General features: G+C 42.1%; 1 protein-coding gene across 1 annotated transcript in view; it reads left to right on the top strand.

The window, feature by feature from the left end:
• The window catches only part of LOC142741403 (organic solute transporter subunit alpha-like), a 30,049-nt gene extending 24,467 nt beyond the window's left edge, over nucleotides 1-5,582 (top strand). The window contains exon 8 of the mRNA XM_075850784.1: nucleotides 5,177-5,582. Coding sequence (XP_075706899.1) covers nucleotides 5,177-5,361 — 185 coding nt within the window. The 3' untranslated portion in view covers nucleotides 5,362-5,582. The remainder of the gene's footprint in view (nucleotides 1-5,176) is intronic.
• The last annotated feature ends 13,983 nt before the right edge of the window (nucleotides 5,583-19,565 follow it).

Here is a 19,565-nt window from a genome sequence, read left to right as displayed (position 1 = left end):
GTCTCCAATATCAGCACTTAGACTATATATATATATATATATATATATATATAGAAAAACAACGTAGTATATAGTAACGGCACCAGGACTCCAAGACAGATGAAAAACAGGGTGGATTTAGTCTCCAATATCAGCACTTAGACTATATATATATATATATATATATATATATATATATATATATATATATTTATAGAATTAAAAAAATAGGCAGCACTCCGTACTATATGTGAAAAGAGTGGGTACTTTATTGCCCCATGTGCAACGTTTCAGCTCTGTCCTCTAGAGCCTTTCTCAAGCAACTAACATGTGATTTATTCAGAGTATATAACATGGTGCCAATCAGCAATACAAAATAAGTACAATCAAGCATAATATATGCCAAAACAGTATACAAAAGATGTACAAAACTTACAATGTAAAACAGTGCCTTAAATTCAAATACATTGTGTCATAGTAAGTTGGATAATGCAAAACATATGTCATAAAAATAGCATCAAATCTAAAATATGCAATTAAATAAAGTGTAAACATATGTGCAGTCCACGTGAATATGTTAAAACTTTTAAAAGAAAATCACCAACTGGGACCTCATAATCACAGCGCCGCCATAGCAGCGATCAGGAAGCGCTATTGCGTACACGTGCATGCGCAATGAAGCGAATACGCGGATGCGGCCATCTTGGAAATGGGAAAAGTAAGTAAATCAATCAAGGGAAACTATATTAAGTGTCTATAGAGACATAGACTAAATTAGGTTAATATATTAGGATGCCCCTAGTATTTAGTGAGAGAAAAAGTAGTGTTAAGTACCTGAGGACAGTGAATATGAACAGGTATATCTATATAAACTGTCTGTATGAAGACACTTCTGTGACAACTCGAAGGAGTGGAATAGGGAAAAACCCAATGGACCCCTCTTAACTATAATATAAAAAGTGGAGTGGAAAAAGTGGTCAATGGACATTATATAAATATCCATCACCACCAACCTAAAAGGCAGACACTGGCACCATAGACATATCATGTATCCATGTGCCTTAGTGTCCCCTTATAGCTCCTAAATTAGCACATTAGCACTCAAATGAATGAGTGAGGGGGCCATCCCGTCTCATGTGTCATAAAATCAGAACAGTATGGAATCGCCTGCACATACCAATGTCATTCACCTTGTTCAGGTCCCTCCAAATAGCAATATTGACAAAAATAATTAATAATAAAAAGGAATCACATGATACCCAAAAATTGAGAACAACAAAATTTCAAGTAAAAATGTATATTTATTTATAAATCCGTGATGTCTTGTATCTCCAGAGGTGATCTCCATGTAGATATGAGAGTCATCTAAAAGGAAGAAAACAAAATTTATATATAAAAAAAAAAATATATATATATATATATTGGACTTATAGTTTGTCGTGCCTCTAGCACAACGCCGCTAGGTGAGTGTACACCTCTCACTTTCCTGCCTCCCCAACTTATCGTGAGATGATACCCTATGTTGCTCCATTTTGTGCTTATTATTCTTTAACCCGTTAGTGACCGCCAATACGCCTTTTAACGGCGGCCACTAACGGGCTTTATTCTGATGCATATGCCTTTTTACGGCACTGCATCAGGATAAAGTAAACAGAGCAGGGAGCGTCAAATCTCCCTGCTCTCAGCTGCTAGAGGCAGCTGAGGGATGGGAGCGTCCCTGCTCTGCCGGGTGAGATCGATATTAGTATCGATCTCACCTGTTTAACCCTTCAGATGTGGTGCACCGCATCTGAGTGGTTTTGGAGAGAGCGAGGGAGCTCCCTCTCTCTCCCACCGACACCCGGCGATACGATCGCCGAGTGTCTGTGTCTCTAATGGCAGCCGGGGGCCTAATAAAGGCCCCCAGGTCTGCCTGGAGTGAATGCCTGCTAGATCATGCCGGAGGCATGACCTAGCGGATGCCTGTCCGTTTTAAACGGACAGGCAGTAATACACTGCAATACAAAAGTATTGCAGTGTATTATAATAGCGATCGGAGAATCGCATATTATAGTCCCCTGGTGGGACTAGTAAAAAAGTGAAAAAAAAGTTTAATAAAGTTAATTTTAAAAAAAAATGTGAAAAAAAATGAAAAACCCAGCTTTTCCCCATACATAATGCTTTACTATTAAAACACCAAAATAAAGTAAAAAAGTTACACATATTTGGTATCGCCGCGTCCGTAACGACCCCGACTATAAATCTATTACATTATTTAACCCACACGGTGAACGGCGTAAAAAATTTAATAAAAAACTATGGAAAAATTGCTGTTTTCTGTGAATCCTGACTTTAAAAAAATGTGATAAAAAGAGATCAAAAAGTCGCATCTACTCAAAAATGGTACCAATAAAAACTACAAGTCTTCCCGCAAAAAAAAAGCCCTCATACGACTGTATCGGCGAAAAAATAAAAACGTTACGGCTCTTCAAATATGGAGACACAAAAACACATAATTTTGAAAAAAAAGCGTTTTTACTGTCTAAGTAGTAAAACATACAAAAACTATATACATTTGGTATCGTTGCAATCGTAACAACCCGCTGAATAAAGTTATTGTGTTATTTATATCACACGGTAAACGCCGTTGATTTAAGACGCGAAAAAGAGTGGCGAAATTTCAGGTTTTTTTCTATTCCCCGAACAAAAAAAAGTTAATAAAAGTTAATCAATAAATAATATGTCCCCCAAAATGGTGCTATTAAAAAGTACAACTTGTCCCGCAAAAAACAAGACCTTATACGGCTATGTCGACGCAAAAATAAAAAGGTTATAGCTCTTGGAATGCGACGATGGAAAAACGTAAAAAATGGCTTGGTCATTAAGGTCTAAAATAGGCTGGTCATTAAGGGGTTAAAGCAACTTTGTACTATAGAAGCACCCTGCAGGAAGTGTTGTCATGTGGGAAAAAAGTAGACTGTAACTCCAAATGCTAAAGACTCAAGACATTACAAAAATGCACAAAAAAATTGTTGTTTTTTTACATATAAATGTTCCATTAAACCTAGTTAATAACCTATTTAAAATCCCAACAATAGGCAATGTGGATGGAACCGGTTGAGCTACTCTCCCTGTCAGGTTGTGCATGTCGTACATATGCGACTATTGAGCCAGATATAAAATAAAAAAATAGCAGTGCCAACAAGGTAGATACTACAGTGCTCATACAAGTGTGCCAAGCACAGAATTCACAAATTTGTCTTCAACAGCCCTGCACTGCAATCTACAACACTAGCCGCAACATACACTCGAAACAACAGCACATCCGCAGCCACTTAAGAATAGCACCCTTTACAGTCCGAGATCATACTGGAGAATTCCACTGGGTAGAATTAGATATGTGGCATTATGGGACATATCGGGTATTGGTGACTTTCTCACTGAAACGTTGAATTTTAATGCTTATATGGTTAGAATATCCTGGTTATACTGTAGATGGCTCAACAATGGAGACATAGGGACACAAGATTCAGTCTGAACTTTTCATTGATACAAGGGCCGCAATAGTATATTTTAATAGATAATAGATACAGCAGGGACAGTAGATGGCTCTAAAAAAGACTTAGATAATTTCCTAGAACAAAAAAATATTAGCTCCTATGTGTAGAAATTGTTACCTTCCCTTTTCCCGTCCCTTGGTTGAACTTGATGGACGTGTGTCTTTTTTCAGCCGTACTGACTATGTAACTATGTAATATATTACTAATAGAACAATTTTTCAGACTAAACATCATTCTGATCACTGCATTGAACGCTTACTAAGCTGATTACCTTATATAAAGTACAGATCTTTGATAAAAAGCATCTACAGGCAAAAGAAAATTCCAACATGTCTGATAAATATTCTTATTGACAGGAGAGAATCATATGATGACCATAGACACCCAACTTATTATTATTAGAAATGGTTGTTATTTGTTGTATCAACAGAATAGTGACCCTAGTGCAACATATAGACATCATGTTCCCTCTCTCGTCTATGTGCCAGGATGGAGAGCTACTCTGTACGTCCCTGCATACATAAACGGCCATTTATTTGAATGGGCCACCATGTAATTCTACATTTAGTGGAGGAGAGAAGTGTGGCTGGCCGCAACTTCCCCTTGCCACCAGCTGATCACCACATTTTCTTCTTTTTAAAAAGGGCTTGTCTTCATGAGGCAACCACTTTAAATATGAGTCAAATTATGTATTCACATGAATTAAGAGGATAGTTATATTGTGAACTTATTTAAAAAATTTGAAAGCAGCTTGTGGTACCCCTTTATCTGCCTGCAGACCCCCTGGAAACAGCCTCCTCACAATAGAAAATCTGTGTACAATAGTAAATAGAAGACAAGGAGGAGGGGAGAGGGGGTGGAGGGAGGGAAGGAGGAGGGGATTGTACTGCAATAAATATTCCTAAATGTGTATGTAAGACTGCATGATGTGAGACCGGCGAGGGAGGAGCAGGTAGAGAAATATGATTGGCTCAGAGTGAAAACTGTAACTCTTAGCGTCTTAGGGCTTATTCAGATGGACGTAAATATTGTCCGTGTGACTGCCGGTTTTGTAACGGCCGTCACACGGCTGCATGTATTTCAAAGGGGATGTTTCCATGGCTGTTGTTTTAACGGACCGTGTGAAGGTCCTGTGAAAAAATAGGACCTGTTCTATTTTCGTCCGTTTTCACGTATCCCTCAATAGACTCAAGTCTATAAGGGATCCGTGAAAACGGGTCCCACATGGGTGCGACTCGGATGTGAAAAACTGATGTTTTTCACGTCCGAGTTTAGACTCGTTCATCTGAATAAAGGCTAACATCACATTAGGTACTCAGCAAACATGAGAGAGAATATGTATATTTACAGAAACCAGTAGAGAGATAGAAAAAGACCTAAAAAACTGAATTTCTGGTGCACTACATAATATACGTCTGCAGATGCCTAAAGTGTGATTGTGATTTTTTTTTTATTTTTTTTATATGTAAGCATTGCTCACCTACGGAGTACTGTGTTTTTTCTTCTACTCTACCCTTTGCTATCATTGTTGCCGGTCTCAAACAAAACTCAACTGTGCATTTAGCTTTAATTTACGTTCCAGTAATATGGATGTAAAATCCCTATTGCCTATAATTCATCTAAAATCTTATATTCCGTAAATGTCATTTTTATTTCAGACATGAATCAGCAACTTCTAATCATGGAAATGTTCCTGACCACAGTAATCTGCCGAATGCTCTATCGGAGGAGATATGACGAGAAACCTACACTTAGTGAAGATGAAGCAACCAAGGATAATCTGCAAAATAGTACACTTTGTCTAAATGGAAAGGCAATTGATGAAGGACTTCAAAAGGTTTAAAAGATACCCCCAAAACAATCATGGAATTTTCAACAGAATAGGACATAAAAACTTCTGGGCGATTTCGTTTTATCATCTTTCTGTACAGACAGATGATTCACTATGTTGAACTTTTATTGGACTAATGGAAATACGTTTATATTCTTGTATATTAAGGTTGGCATATATTTGTACAATGCACGTTACCTATACATTATCAAATTTAGTTTGTAAAAATAAAATTGAGCATTTTCGTTTTAGCCTTAGAAGCTACATTTAGATTTAAGAGGCTTTAAAAGACCTCACGGTAAATATATCTCATTCATTTATAACATCAACTTTAGTTGATAATATCTTTTTCACCGACTAGAGAAATTAAATGTTTCCTCAGGAATAAGGGCATGTTCAGACGTGGGGGAATTTTTCCGCTGCAAATGTTGGTGCAGATTTAGGGCAATTACGCAACGAATGTGCACCAACATTTGCATATTTGACAGGTAATTCACAGCGGACTTGCCACAGATTTCATTTTTTTCATTGCAAAGGCTGAAATCCGCAGTGAATGCAACGTCATGAGCATGCTGCGGAGGGGAAATTCTTCACCGCAGCCGGATTTCCGCACAGTTATTTTCTGCAACATCTGAACTAACTTTCCTAAAAATGTATAGAAACAAATGTAAAAAAACTGTTGCTGCAGAATTCCTCTGCGGACTGTCCGCAGCGCAATTCAACAGCAATTCCGCCACGTGTGAACGTGCCCCAAATATCACCTTTTTTTTTCACTGAATGGTCATCATAAATGGGGATATTGTACGGCTAAAAGATCAAATTTAATATGTTGTTATATAAAGCTAATACAATTGAGATACAACTATATTAAATATATATGTGAAAGTCTTGTGCTTTCGCACATTGCATTGACACGATCATCTAAGTTATTTTGGACAGACCTGATGTGTAATTTTTTTTATTTTTTATTAAGGAGTTGATAATATCCCAGCACATTCCACTTCAAACTCTTTGTTTGCTGAAGACACCTTCCAATAAAGGAGACTATCTCTCTCTCTATCTCTCTCTCTCTCTCTCTCTCTCTATCTCTATATCTATCTATCTATCATACTCTACATATCAATTCAATTCAAAGAAGCTTTATTAGCAGGACCAAATACACATTAGCATTGCCAAAGCAAGTAAGAAGTAAGGGATTGGGGGATGGGGACCGAGGGGTTGGGGATAGGGACACATCTAGGGTAGAGGTATACAAGTCCGTGGCATATCATGTCTCTCTCAGTCTATGGCATGTAGTAACCTATTGTGCCGCTATGCCCACTGTGTTTTCCCCAGCAGAATGTATAGTTTCTCTTCCTCTTTCATGGAGCTGAAGTCCGGCAAGAGATCAGAGAGTTTCCCGAAGTGACTGTCCTTCACTACTGAGTATTTGGAGCAGTGTAGCAGGAAGTGGGCCTCGTCCTCCACTGCCTCCTGGTCGCACTGTTGGCACAGTCTGCTCTCCATGGGCTTGTAGGTCTGTCTGTGCTGCCCTGATTTGATGACCAGATTGTGGGCGCTCAGTTTGTAACTGCTCAGGATCTGTCTGATTTTGTGGGTCGTTCCTGAGTGACATTTTGGTCAAGCTGGGTTAGGGTGAAATGTTCCAGGATCCCTGGGTTACGTGTGACCCCTTGGTGTAGCAAGGCCTTAAAGTAATAGGAACTTTGCTTGCTGCTATGTATATGGGCCCAGAATGATAGCGCCCTCTTCTGGATTATGAGGTGTAGTGGGAGTCTGCCCAGTTCAGCTCGACAGGCGCTATTTGAGGTACTCCGATGGACTTGGAGAAGGTGTTTGCAGATTTCCAAGTGGAATATTTCTGTTGGGCTGGAATCCCAACTTGACCAGTCTGGGTATGTGTCCGGACCCCAGTGAAGTCACTGCCATACAGGAGGATTGGGGAGATGATGCCGTCAAAGACTTTAAGCCAGACCATCACTGGTGGTTTGAGGTGGTACAGTTTTTTTCTGATGACACAGAAGGTTTTGCATGCCTTGTCTTTCAGCATCTCTATGGCTTGTTTAAAGCTTCCTGATTGGTTGATTTCTAGACCCAGGTAGGTGTACCTGTCGGTTGCTATTAATGGGCCATTGTTTAGAATGAAGGAAGGATGCCTGGGGGATATTGAGTTTCTCCTCTGGAACACTATGATGTTGGTTTTGTTTATATTTATGGGTAGTGCCCACGTGGAGCTGAATTTTTCCAGAATTTGCAGGTTGTCTTGGAGGCCTTTCTTGGTTGGTAATAACAGCAGAAGGTCATCTGCATGCAACATAAATTTCACCTGGGTGTCATGGAGGGTGAGACCTGGAGCTGAGGAGCATTCCAGTGCTGTGGCCAGTTTATTGATGTTGACGATGAAGAGCGTTGGACTGAGGCTGCAGCTCTATCTAACTCCTCGGCTCTGCTGAAAATAAGCCGTTCTTTTCCCATTTACCTTCACGCTTCATCTATTCTCTGTGTCGGAGCTTCTGATTACATCATACGTTTTCCCTCCTATTCCGCCCTCTAGCAGGTTCAGGAATAGGCCCGGGTGCCACACTGAGTCGAAGGCCTTTTTAAAGTCCACAATACAGGCGTAAATCTTCCCATGCTTTGCATTGTGGACCTGGCTCTTGATGAGGCTGCGCAGGGTGTAGATGTGGTCAGTGGTGTGGTGTTTTAGCATGAACCCAGTTTGGCTTTGGTTGAGGACATTGTGCTTGGTGAGGAAGCTGAGGATTCTCTTATTCAGGATGCTGTTGAACAGTTTCCCCAGATTGCTGCTGACACATATCCCTCGGTAGTTGGCTGGGTCGTACCTGTCCCCACTCTTGTGTATAGGTGTTATAAGGCCTTGGTTCCAGATTTGAGGGAAGTAGCCGGCACTCAGCATCATATTAAATAGTTTTGCTATTGCGGCCTGTATTTCTGGCCGGCTGTATTTAATCACTTCTGGTGAGATTCCATCTAGGCCGCTGGATTTATCTATCTATCTATCTATCTATCTATCTATCTATCTATCTATCTACCTGTATCTATCTACTTATAAACGCTATCTATAAGATATACGGTATTGCTAAAAAAAAAATACACTGCAATGCAGGCTGTAAAAAATGGTCAAATGTATTATACAACTGATGCTGTTAGGCTGCCATAATCACTGGGCATCCTTTTTTAGACCTGTATAAAAAGTAATGTGTATGATGGTTGTAATAAAAAATATATAGTATTAAATATTATAAAATGATATATCGTGTGACTTTATTTTCTCTCTTGTTATGCACATTTATTTACATATAATATAATTAACAACTAATGAGATTTTAGTGGAAGTCTTTAATGATATCCAGTACAAAATAGAGAGGAACTGTGCAAATACTCAATATGTGCATCTTTATTTGCATCAATGGGATCTGATAGGTGCCAGATTATTAGATTTTATGGATGATTGGACATCAAAAGAATAAAACATTCACATGTAAGGATAGAGAACCTTCAAGACGACTGCCCAAAGTAGAATGTTAACACTAAATGTACTACTATAACATTGTTTTCTTTAGGTACCGCTACTCAGTGTTCAAAAACAAGATGAGTATCCTTGAAGATGTACAAACTGAAGGGAGTTGGTCAATGCAAAAATTTGTCTTGAGCTATGTGTCATTAAGGAAGACCTATTATGGCACATAGGGTACCATTTTTATTAATAAAACTATCAACCCCTTAAAGGAGCATTCCCCAAAAAATATTTTATTCCCTTGTCGATTAGAGAGGCACATTATGTAAATTGTGGTGAAGGTAATTTTCTTACCAGTCGCTTTATTTGTGAGTTTTCCACTTTCTTCTAGTCCTCAGCTGTGTCATGTGACCGGCAATAGGACACTCCGTCTCAAGTGTGGACAGGAAGTCAGTTTCTCTATTTATTAGCTTCAATGTAAGTCTTAAAGGGAAAGAATGGAGAAACTGACTTCCTGTCAACACATGAGACGCTTTTGGCACTTGGAGAGTCCTATTGCTGGTCACATGACACAGCTGAAGACCAAAAGGGAGTGGCAAGGCCGGTTTTAGACAAAGTGTGGCCCTGGGCAATGTTAAAAGTGGGGCCCCAAATGCTCAATTAGGGCCTGTTCACATCTGCATCTGGGGGACCGTTATTTTTGGCGGAAACAATAGCGCAGTTGACTGCGCTATTTATTCTGCCAAAAACACGGAAACCTTGCGGAACGGAGAGAAATGGAAACCATTTGCAATAGAAGCATTACTATTGAAATCAATGGTAATGCAAACGGAAGCTATGGTTTCCATTTCCCTTTTTGTTGATGGGTTCCTCTGATGGAAAGGTCTGACGGAACCCATCAACGGAAACCAAATGCTGATGTGAACAGACCCTTACTGTAGTCAGCTCAGAAGGCGGTGTGCAGAGAACGATTTCTAGCGCGTGCGGGAGTGTTGCAAGCCCCAAAGCATATGTCCACCCTCTCACAATTTTTTTTATCTATATACAGTTATTAAATCATACCACTGTACCAGATTAAATATTACCTGCATACTGTTACTGAACACAACTCACTATAAGATCAATATTACCGATAATAACACAATATAAGGTCAAAATAATAGTGCCACACCATAACCACATAGTGATTGAATAATACACCCATACTGTTACTGAATAATACCTCCACACAATAACTACATAGTGACTGAATAATAACCCCGTACTGTTTCTGAATAAAAGCCACTATACAAAGACCAATATTACGACCATATAGTGACCATATGCCAGTGGTAGATGCCAGTTATACACAGGAGCTCTGCAGACGATATAAGTGATTACAGCACATTTATATTCATTGACTCACAGGTGATGTTTTCTCTGATCAGTCATTCACTTTCCCTTTGTTTTCTCAATCCGGCGCAGACCACTGTGACGACTTATTCCAGCCACGACTCTTCTCCGCAGAATTTGACATACAGACGCGTTGGTTTCTCGCTTTTCTAGCACCCTATACCCCATCCTCTAAGTAAACTCGTAATCCACAGTGCCCCTGACAGTTATAATGATACACAATAAAAGTGCCCCATCAGAAACTGTGCCCCCTTTGTGCCCTCAGAGAAATAATGACCCCTTTGTGCCCCCTGTATATAGCGCCACACACAGCCCCCTGTAGATAGCGCCACACGCAGCCCCTCCTGTAGATAGCACCACACACAGCCCCCTGTAGATAGCGCCACACGCAGCCCCTAGTTGATATCACCACACAACACCCCTTAGTTTATAGTGCCACAGAGCCCCCCTTAGTAGATAGAGCCACAGAGCCCCCCTTAGTAGATAGTGCCACACAGCCCCCCTTAGTATATAGGGCCACACAGCCCACCTCCCATGTATATAGTTCCACACAGCCCCCATTGTATATAGTGCCACACAGCCCCCTTTATATAAAGTGCCACACAGCCCCACTTGTATATAGTGCCATACAACGCCCCTCCCTTGTATATAGCGCCACACAGCTCCACTTGTATATAGTGCTACACAGCAATCCCCCATGTATATTGCCACACAGCCCCCCCAAAAAAATTCTACTTACCTTGCCCCGTTCCCGCAGCAGAGCGCTGCACAAACTCTGGGCGAGACGCTTGCGCAGACCAGCGTTATGCAGCGTCACGCCAGCCTGCGCAGGGACTCTTCCCAGTGCCTTATAGGCTGAAGGCCTAACGTGGCCTGCAGTCTATAGTATTAATTTGTATCTGCATCCTGGGGATGCAGATACAAGTGAATGTGACTGTCGCTAGCATCGGGCATGAGGGGTTCCGCACCGCCCGGACCATAAGTGTTATGGGCCGGGCCGCTCGGGCCCCCTCATGCTGTGGGCCCCATAGCAGGAGGGGGCCCTAGGCCCTAAAAAGATAGGCGCCCTGGGCAATTGCCCAGTTTGTTCCTCCCTATGCCGAGCCTGGGAGTGGATAAATCAGAAATACAGCCACAGTGAGAAAATTTAATTCACCCCAATTTACATAATGTGCCTTTCCAACGGACCAGAGAATAAAAAAAATTGTGGGAATGCTCCTTTGAGAAAGTACAATTTTCCTAAATGTAGGTAATTAGAACAAATGTAAATAAACCTTAGTATAAATGTACTTTCGATATGCAAATGCTCCTCCTGCTGAGAGTCGGGTCCCGAACTTTGTTATTTGGTGCTCCCCGGAATCCCCTGTGACTTCCCACAACTCCCTACAGCAGACTTTAGTCTCAGAACATGAGATGCAGCTGGATATCGCGAGATCTCGCTTTCTGTGTAATAGAGCTTTATATACTGTTTTAATATAGCAGTTACCGATCCCCAGGAGTACGGCATAAAATCTGGTGGTTCCAGATAGCATTTGAAAATGTAAAGGAACCTATTATAAAATTAAAAATACAAAAAATGGCCATACTCACAAATTGGGCAGGTATAATCCCAATAGGATTAAATTTGGAACGAAAAGTTCCAGTTAGGGACTCGCAAGTGTGGGGATCCGTGACGAGGATTGCGAGCTTGCGTTCTTTTGGCCAAAATTACAACCAATACCCCATGTATTTTCCATGTTTACTTGAATAATATTTACTACTTTTTGGACGCAGCCAGGTCTTCAATGCTGGGAGAGCATGGTGTGTTGCGGTCTGGCATAGCAAGCAGGGCAGCCCGCTCTATGTACTATCATGGCATTACAAATTGGCTGCTACCAGGCTATATAGGCTGTGCCTCATGATTTACGCATTAGCCCTCCATGTTTTACACACTGCACCCACACTTCATGCATCACTCACGTTCCTGACCCTTTTAGTACTGCCCCTTATATTTTACACTTTATTCACCACTCACTATACTCAGTACTGCCCCCTATATTTCACACATATTATTACTACTTGCACATTATAAACTATTCATTTACTTTTTACTACATATCCCATGCACCACACGCCACTCCCGTCAAGTCTAGTGGGAGTGGCTATTATTAGTTAAACGCACCTGTGCACTTTCCTTCAGCAGCATTTTTGACCTGGCTGCGTCCTATTGGGATTATACCTGCCCAATTTGTGAGTATTGCCATTTTTTGTGTTTTTAATCCTATTCTATGTCCCACTTTTTTCTGTGGTGTAGCTATTATGAAATTACGCAGCTCAGAATTTTTTACCCATGTAAATTTTAGTGTCCATATTACGTCCGTAAGAAGTCGGTTAAAGTAAACCAAACTTAGATCACCCTAAAAGCCTATGATGATTTAAGTTTCACATCACATCAACCACGAGGAGGTAATACGTACACTGAAATGCAACCTCATTACAACTGTGTGAGTGCAGCTGCCACACTGAATTCAGCCCTTAGCTTTTAACAGGGAAAAGCTCTGGGTTGTATATACTCCATCCAGTAAGTATGCTGCTTAAAGTGTAAAGTTATAGAACAGCAGACTACTAATTAGTAATTGACAGCCTTCCCTGTGTGAGTGTCAATCACTGCATAGGACCGCCCACTAGACTCATAAGCCAACAGTAAGAAGGTATTTAAGGAGGACCTATCATCAGCAAAAGTGTACCTGTTTTATTTTATTTTTTTTAAATAGCCTCTTCAGAAAAATGTATATTTGTAAATACATATGAGAATTTTATTTTTATTTTAAAAAACTAATTTTTCAACATGGTTATATTATGTCGGGACTGAACTTCCAGGTTTGGTGATCCCGGCATCTGATGCATCCTCCTACAAACCCCCATGGTAGCCTATAGGCTCAGGACACAAAAACTCACTGGTTATTTTGAACCTAAATACATGTAAGTGGATTAGTTAATGATATTATTACAGATTTAGCTGGAACAAGTTACGAGATGCATGATTCACAGAGGAAGAAATAAAAGTAGATAAGTTTATGAGCATAGAAACTACAATAAAAAACAACCGCGACCAAGAGGATAATTATATGATTAGAAAGCCAATCTCAGAATGGGCTGACTCATAAGATATCTTCCAAGAACACAAAGTACATTTAGATCAAACAAGACTAAGTTATAACCATAGTCACATGTCATATGAAGGCTATAAACTGTTTGATACGTATATTTCCGGCATTTACAACCATCTCAATTTAATGGTCACTAAAAAATGTGTTAAGTCTTCCGAGCAAGACACATGGATCCTCAGTATAGTTGTGTAGAAGCTTAAAATAATTAAGTGACCGGGTGTAACGTCTATGGCCGGGGGCCGTCGTCCAGACTTACCCTCTGACGGCCCCGGCCATGGACATCTGTCTACTTGGCGTTAGCTCCCTCCAGGGAGACGCCGGCACTCACTTCCGGGTCCTCGGACTGTTTCCCACAGGGCGCCCGCGCGTGCACGGCCTTAAAGGGCCAGTACACATCCAGCTGTCACCAACCAATAATTAGCCCAAATGGCTGCTGGACTATAAAAAAGGGCTCTGCCCTGTTGTTCCTCGCCTGAGCGCTGTTGTATACCTAAGTTTGTCTTGCAAACGGTCTCCCAGTGTTTCCTAGTTCCCAGTGTTACCCATTCCTGCTGCCTGTGCCATGTATCCCGTGCTATCGTATCTGCTGAGAAAGTCAAGTCGTGTCTTCCACTGCATCCACGGTGCCACCTGCTGTGAAAGTCAAGTCGTGTCTTCCGCTGCATCCACAGTGCCACCTGCTGTGAAAGTCAAGTCGTGTCTTCCACTGCATCCACGGTGCCACTTGCTGTGAAAGTCAAGTCGTGCTCCTTATCTTTTAAATTCAACCTTAGTTCGCTCTAACTATCTGACTAAATGAACGGCAAAACAACCCTACATGGGCAGTTATAGCAAATGTTGCCTCACAAGGTAAAAAAAAAAAAAAATCTGCTACAGGTTAGGCAACTTCATTAGTTCAAATTAACTCAATACCTCCATCTCATTAACTATAACATATATGTCTAGTCCTTTTATACATTTTTATATTGATTATTCCTATTATCACCTTTTGATTAGTAGTCCGACTAACTGCAAAGATCTCTTCCCTATATTAAAGGAGTTGTCCCTCTATTAAATATTATATTCAGTATATAGATTATAAAAAATTAACAATAGAAATAGCTTTCTGCCCTGCTTGTCAGGGAAGGACCAGAGTCTCTGCAGTAGCATGGCAGTATAGCTGAGAAAAAAGCTGCAGGGAAAGTAAGAAGGGACTATATCATCAGCTGCCAGTGGGGGAAGGAAAATGATACTGCTCAGAGCCTCTCCAATAGCAGCACAGATTAGCAGCACCATCAAGAAGAACACATGGAAGCCAAAAATAATAAAACAAAAAATTATTATTTTTTTGCTGGAAACACTGCAAATTACTTTAAAACAGCTATTAGCAGCATTTCTGAACTTTCCATATGAAATTGAATCATGAGATAACCCCAATAAATATATTTCATTACAAAGTTTAAAACTAAGACAAAAAAGGATGAATCCAGAGATGGAAAAGATGTGGAAGGAGAAAGAGGACATATGTAAGTGGAGAAGGAATAGAAAAAAGGCAGAGGTAGGGAGATAAAATAACTGAGCCTATGGTGACCTAGTGCTGCAGTATCAATTGACATACAACAAAAAATTGCACAAATATGACAAAAAGCCATGAAAGTCATATTTATCAACATATTACTCCATATTTTGTGCCAAATACCTACAGTTAAAAAAGGAGCATAGCTGAACTGTCACCAGAGCAGAACAAGGAGTAGAGCAAGTAGTAAATGAAACAGTACTCTGCCTTTAACCCCTTAATGACTATCAATACAATATTTTACGGTGATCATTAAAGGGGTTGTCCAGTCACTAAAAATTGATGGCCTTTCATCAGGATAGGCCATCAATATCTGATCGGTCGGGGTTCGTCTGCCAGGACCCCCGCCGATCAGCTGTTTTGAAGGGACTGCAGCACTTGTATGAGTGCTGCTACCCCTTCATTCCCGTCACTGCTCACACTGTGATTCGTGGACAGCAGTAGCGGCGGTTCATAGTATTACAACCTTCTCCCATTGAAGTGAATGGGAGAAGGCTGTTAGACTGTGAACCGCTGCTACTGCTGCATTGGCGATTCACAATGTGAGCAGTGAGGAATATGAAGGAGAAGTAGCACTCGTATGAGCGCTGCGGCCCCTTCAAAACAGCAGTCTGAACCGTTCCGATCAATTTTTAGAGACTGGACAACCCCTTTAAAGCACTATATTATACAGTGCCTTGTTTTTACGGCACTATGAAATAACTGTTACATGAATGATCGTGCAGCTGTGGACCTGATATTCTTCTCTCATGGGCAGCCTGGCACCCACAAGAGACGTCATGGGTGGTATTTTACTGCTTTTGCCTACATGCTTGCTATATACATAGCTCTTAAATGCTTTTTATAGCCCCTTTGATCATAGGACCTCAGTTTCGTCTTACATTGACATGAAGATTCATGAAATTAGAATCTGATTTGTGCAGGAAAGGGAGACTAGAGAGTCTGTTAGATGACAGCTGCAATAAGTTTTAGTACAGCTCTAATTTAAAAAAAAAGGGAAAATGTGGCACAGGCGTATATAGAACAGGAAACACCACATTTTTTCTATGAGGCACCACACTGACTCTGTGTAGCTGTACCCAAATGTACAGTCAGCCTCCTAACACCAGCTCTAATAAAATAATTGACCACTTGGCTAGATGTTAGATCACCATGGTAAGGAAATTCTACAATGAAGACCTCCTACCTATGACACTGATTGTAAGGTCTACAGACATGCTCTTACCACAAATATGAATGGACAGGCTATGTTATATGACAAATTATACTGTGTGTGGGGGCATTATAATGTGTGTAGAGCACTATTGGACATTATACTGTGTGGGGGCCACTATGGGGGTATTATACTGTGTGGGGGGGCAGCTATTGCGGCATTATTCTATGTGGGGGCACTATGGGGCATAATACCGTGTGGGGGCAGCTATGGGGCATTATACTGTGTGGAGGCCACTATGGGGGCATTGTAATGTGTGGAGGCCACTAAGGGGGCATTATATTGTGTTGAGGCCACTAAGGGTGTATTATACTGTGTGGGTACTATGGGGCATTATATTGTGTGGGGGCATTATACTTTGTGGAGGCCACTATGGAGGCGTTAAACTGTGTAGGGCACTATGGGGCATTACACTGTGTGGGGCAGCTATGGGGGCATTATACTTTGTGAAGGCCACTATGGAGGCGTGATACTGTGTAGGGCACTATGGGACATTACACTGTGTGGGGCAGCTATGGGGGCATTATACTGTGTTGGGGCAGCTATGGGGCATTATACTGTGTGGGGTAGCTATGGGGACTTTATACTGTATGGAGGCCACTATGGGTGTGTTATACTGTGTGGGGCACCATGAGGCATTACACTGTGTGGGGGCACTATGGGAGCATGATGTTAGTGTTGAACAGGGTGTGTATGTGCGGGGATTGGGCGGGGTTAGAGGCAGTGGCTTAATGGGGAAAAAAATTGCTGCAGCGCATTTGCCGCATCTGTTGTCCCTCTTTACAATACTTCAAAGTTGGGAGGTATACTTTATCTGTCAGGGATAGTGAGTTGTAGCTTCACCACTGCTGGAGAGCTAAAGGTTGGATGCTACTTTTCTACTGTGTTAGGCTATGTTCACACGGGGTATTTTGCCGAGTTTTTTGACGCGGAAACCGCGTCGCAAAACTCGGCGAAAACGGGCCGAAAATGGCTACCATTGATTTAAATGGGAGGCGTCGGCGTCTTTTTCCCGCGAGCAGTAAAACTGCCTCGCGGGAAAAAGAAGCGACATGCCCTATCTTCGGGCGCTTCCGCCTCTGACCTCCCATTGACTTCAATGGGAGGCAGAGAAAGCGTATTTCGCGCTGTTTTATGGCCGCGGCGCTCAATGGCCGCGGGCGAAAAACTCAGCGAAAAACTCAGCGAAAATCGGCGTGCAGGGAGAGGAATATCTGCCTCAAACTTCCAAACGGAATTTTGAGGCAAATATTCCTCCTGCAAAATACCCCGTGTGAACATAGCCTAACATTGAAGCACTATCAAAAATAGTATTTTTCAGTGAACACTTTGCACCCTGTTTTCCTAAAGTATCTCCAGTATATCCTGATTCTTTCTTCCATATGCCCCTCATCCCACCAGTGTCCTATCTCCCAGCGTTTCTGTGTATTATCTATGCTTTCTTTTTAATGCTCTTTTATGTTATATATCGCTCTCTAGTCCAAGTATCTGATTCATATATCCATATTTCTTCCATTATAATTAGACTATACTCGTGTCTCTGTGTTGCTTCCATGTATTTGCCTCCTGTATCATCTCCACTTCACTGTACTATTTTCTATTTATGCCTCCTCTGCTCCTTTACTGTAAGTTTTTTTTCTGACATGCCCTTTTATGTGTCCTTCATGTGTTGTATCTTCCCATGTGTGGTTATGCATGCCATGATATTTTATTTTAACAGTAAACCAAAACATGAATGTTACTCTTTGAGGCCTCATTTACACGAGCGTAATATACGCGCGTGCGATGCGCGTGCTTTTCACGCGTGTCGTACGCACCTATATTACTCTATGGGGCATGCAGACAGTCCGTGAGTTTTGCTCAGCGTGAGTGCGCTGAAAAAAACTCACGACATGTTCTATAAGGGCAGATACAGACGGACGTTGCGTTTTTGCGCGCGCAAACAACGCTGCGTTTTGCACGCGCAAAAACCATTTGACAGCTGCGTGTGTCATCCATGTCTGATGCGCGGCTGCGTGATTTTCGTGCAGCCGCCATCATAGAGATGAGGCTAGTCGACGGCCGTCACTGTCCAAGGTGCTGAAAGAGCTAACTCTTTCAGCACCCTCGACAGTGAATGCCGAACACATCCTATCGAAAAACCTGTTTAAAAAAAAGAAAAAGTTCGTACTTACCGAGAACTTCCCGGCCGTTGCCTTGGTGACGCGTCCTTGGTGACACGCCTCTCGACATCGGGCCCCACCTCCCTGGATGACGTGCCAGTCCATGTGACCGCTGCAGCCTGTGCTTGGCCTGTGATTGGCTGGAGCTGTCACTTGGACTGAATTGTCATCCCCGGAGGTCAGACTGGAGGAAGAAGCCGGGAGTTAGCGGTAAGTCAGAACTTCGTTTTTTTTTCTACAGGTTCATGTATATTGGGATCGGAAGTCACTGTCCATGGTGCTGAAACAGTTTAAGTCTTTCAGCACCATGGACAGTGACTATCTCCTGACGTCGCGTACCGATATTTTTTTTGCCGGGTTCGGCCAAAACGAGTTCGGCCGAACCCGGTGAAGTTCGGTTCGCTTGTCCGGCTTCGCTCATCGCAAAGACACTCCGTTTGGATGGTCGGAAACAGAAAAGCACGTGGTGCTTTTCTGTTTACATTCATCCTTTTGACAGCTGGTGCGCTGTTTCAGTCGGTTCGCACGGAAGTGCTTCCGTGCAACCTGCATGGTTTTCACACACCCATTGACTTCAAAGGGTGCGTGATGCGCGAAATACGCAGAGTTATTGAACCTGTCGCGCTTTTTGCGCAGCAGACAAACGCTGCGCAAAAAGCACGGACTGTCTGTACTGCCCCATAGACTTGTATTGGTCCATGCGTGCCGCGTGAAAACCACGCAGCCCACACGGACCGAATACACGCTCGTGTGAATCCCCCCTAAATCTGCGTTTTTCGCGCATCACGCACCTATTGAAGTCAATGGGTGCGTGAAAACCACGAAGGTCGCACGGAAGCACTTCCGTGCGAACTGCGTGATTCGCGCAAGAGCTGTCAAACTGAATGTAAACAGAAAAGCACCACGTGCTTTTCTGTTTACAAACATCCGAACGGAGTGTCTTACAGATGACCGAACCGAAGTTTACCGGGTTCGGCCGAACTTGTTTGGACCGAACCCGGCAGGAGACAGTCACTGTGCAGGGTGCTGAAAGAGTTAAACTGGTTCACTACCCTGGACAGTGACTTCCGATTCCAATATACGTGACCGTTTAAAAAAAAAAAAAAGTTCAGACTTACCGATAACTCCCGGCTTCTTCCTCCAGTCTGACCTCCCGGGATGACAATTCAGTCCAAGTGACAGCTGCAGCCAATCACAAGCCAAGCACAGGCTGCAGCGGTCACATGGACTGCTGCGTCATCAGGGGAGGTGGGGCCAGATGTCAAGA

Source organism: Rhinoderma darwinii, chromosome 2 (genome assembly GCF_050947455.1).
Source record: "Rhinoderma darwinii isolate aRhiDar2 chromosome 2, aRhiDar2.hap1, whole genome shotgun sequence".
NCBI lineage: Eukaryota > Metazoa > Chordata > Amphibia > Anura > Rhinodermatidae > Rhinoderma > Rhinoderma darwinii.
The sequence above is the reverse complement of the archived record's forward strand: the minus strand, read 5'-3'. Positions and strand labels throughout refer to the sequence as shown.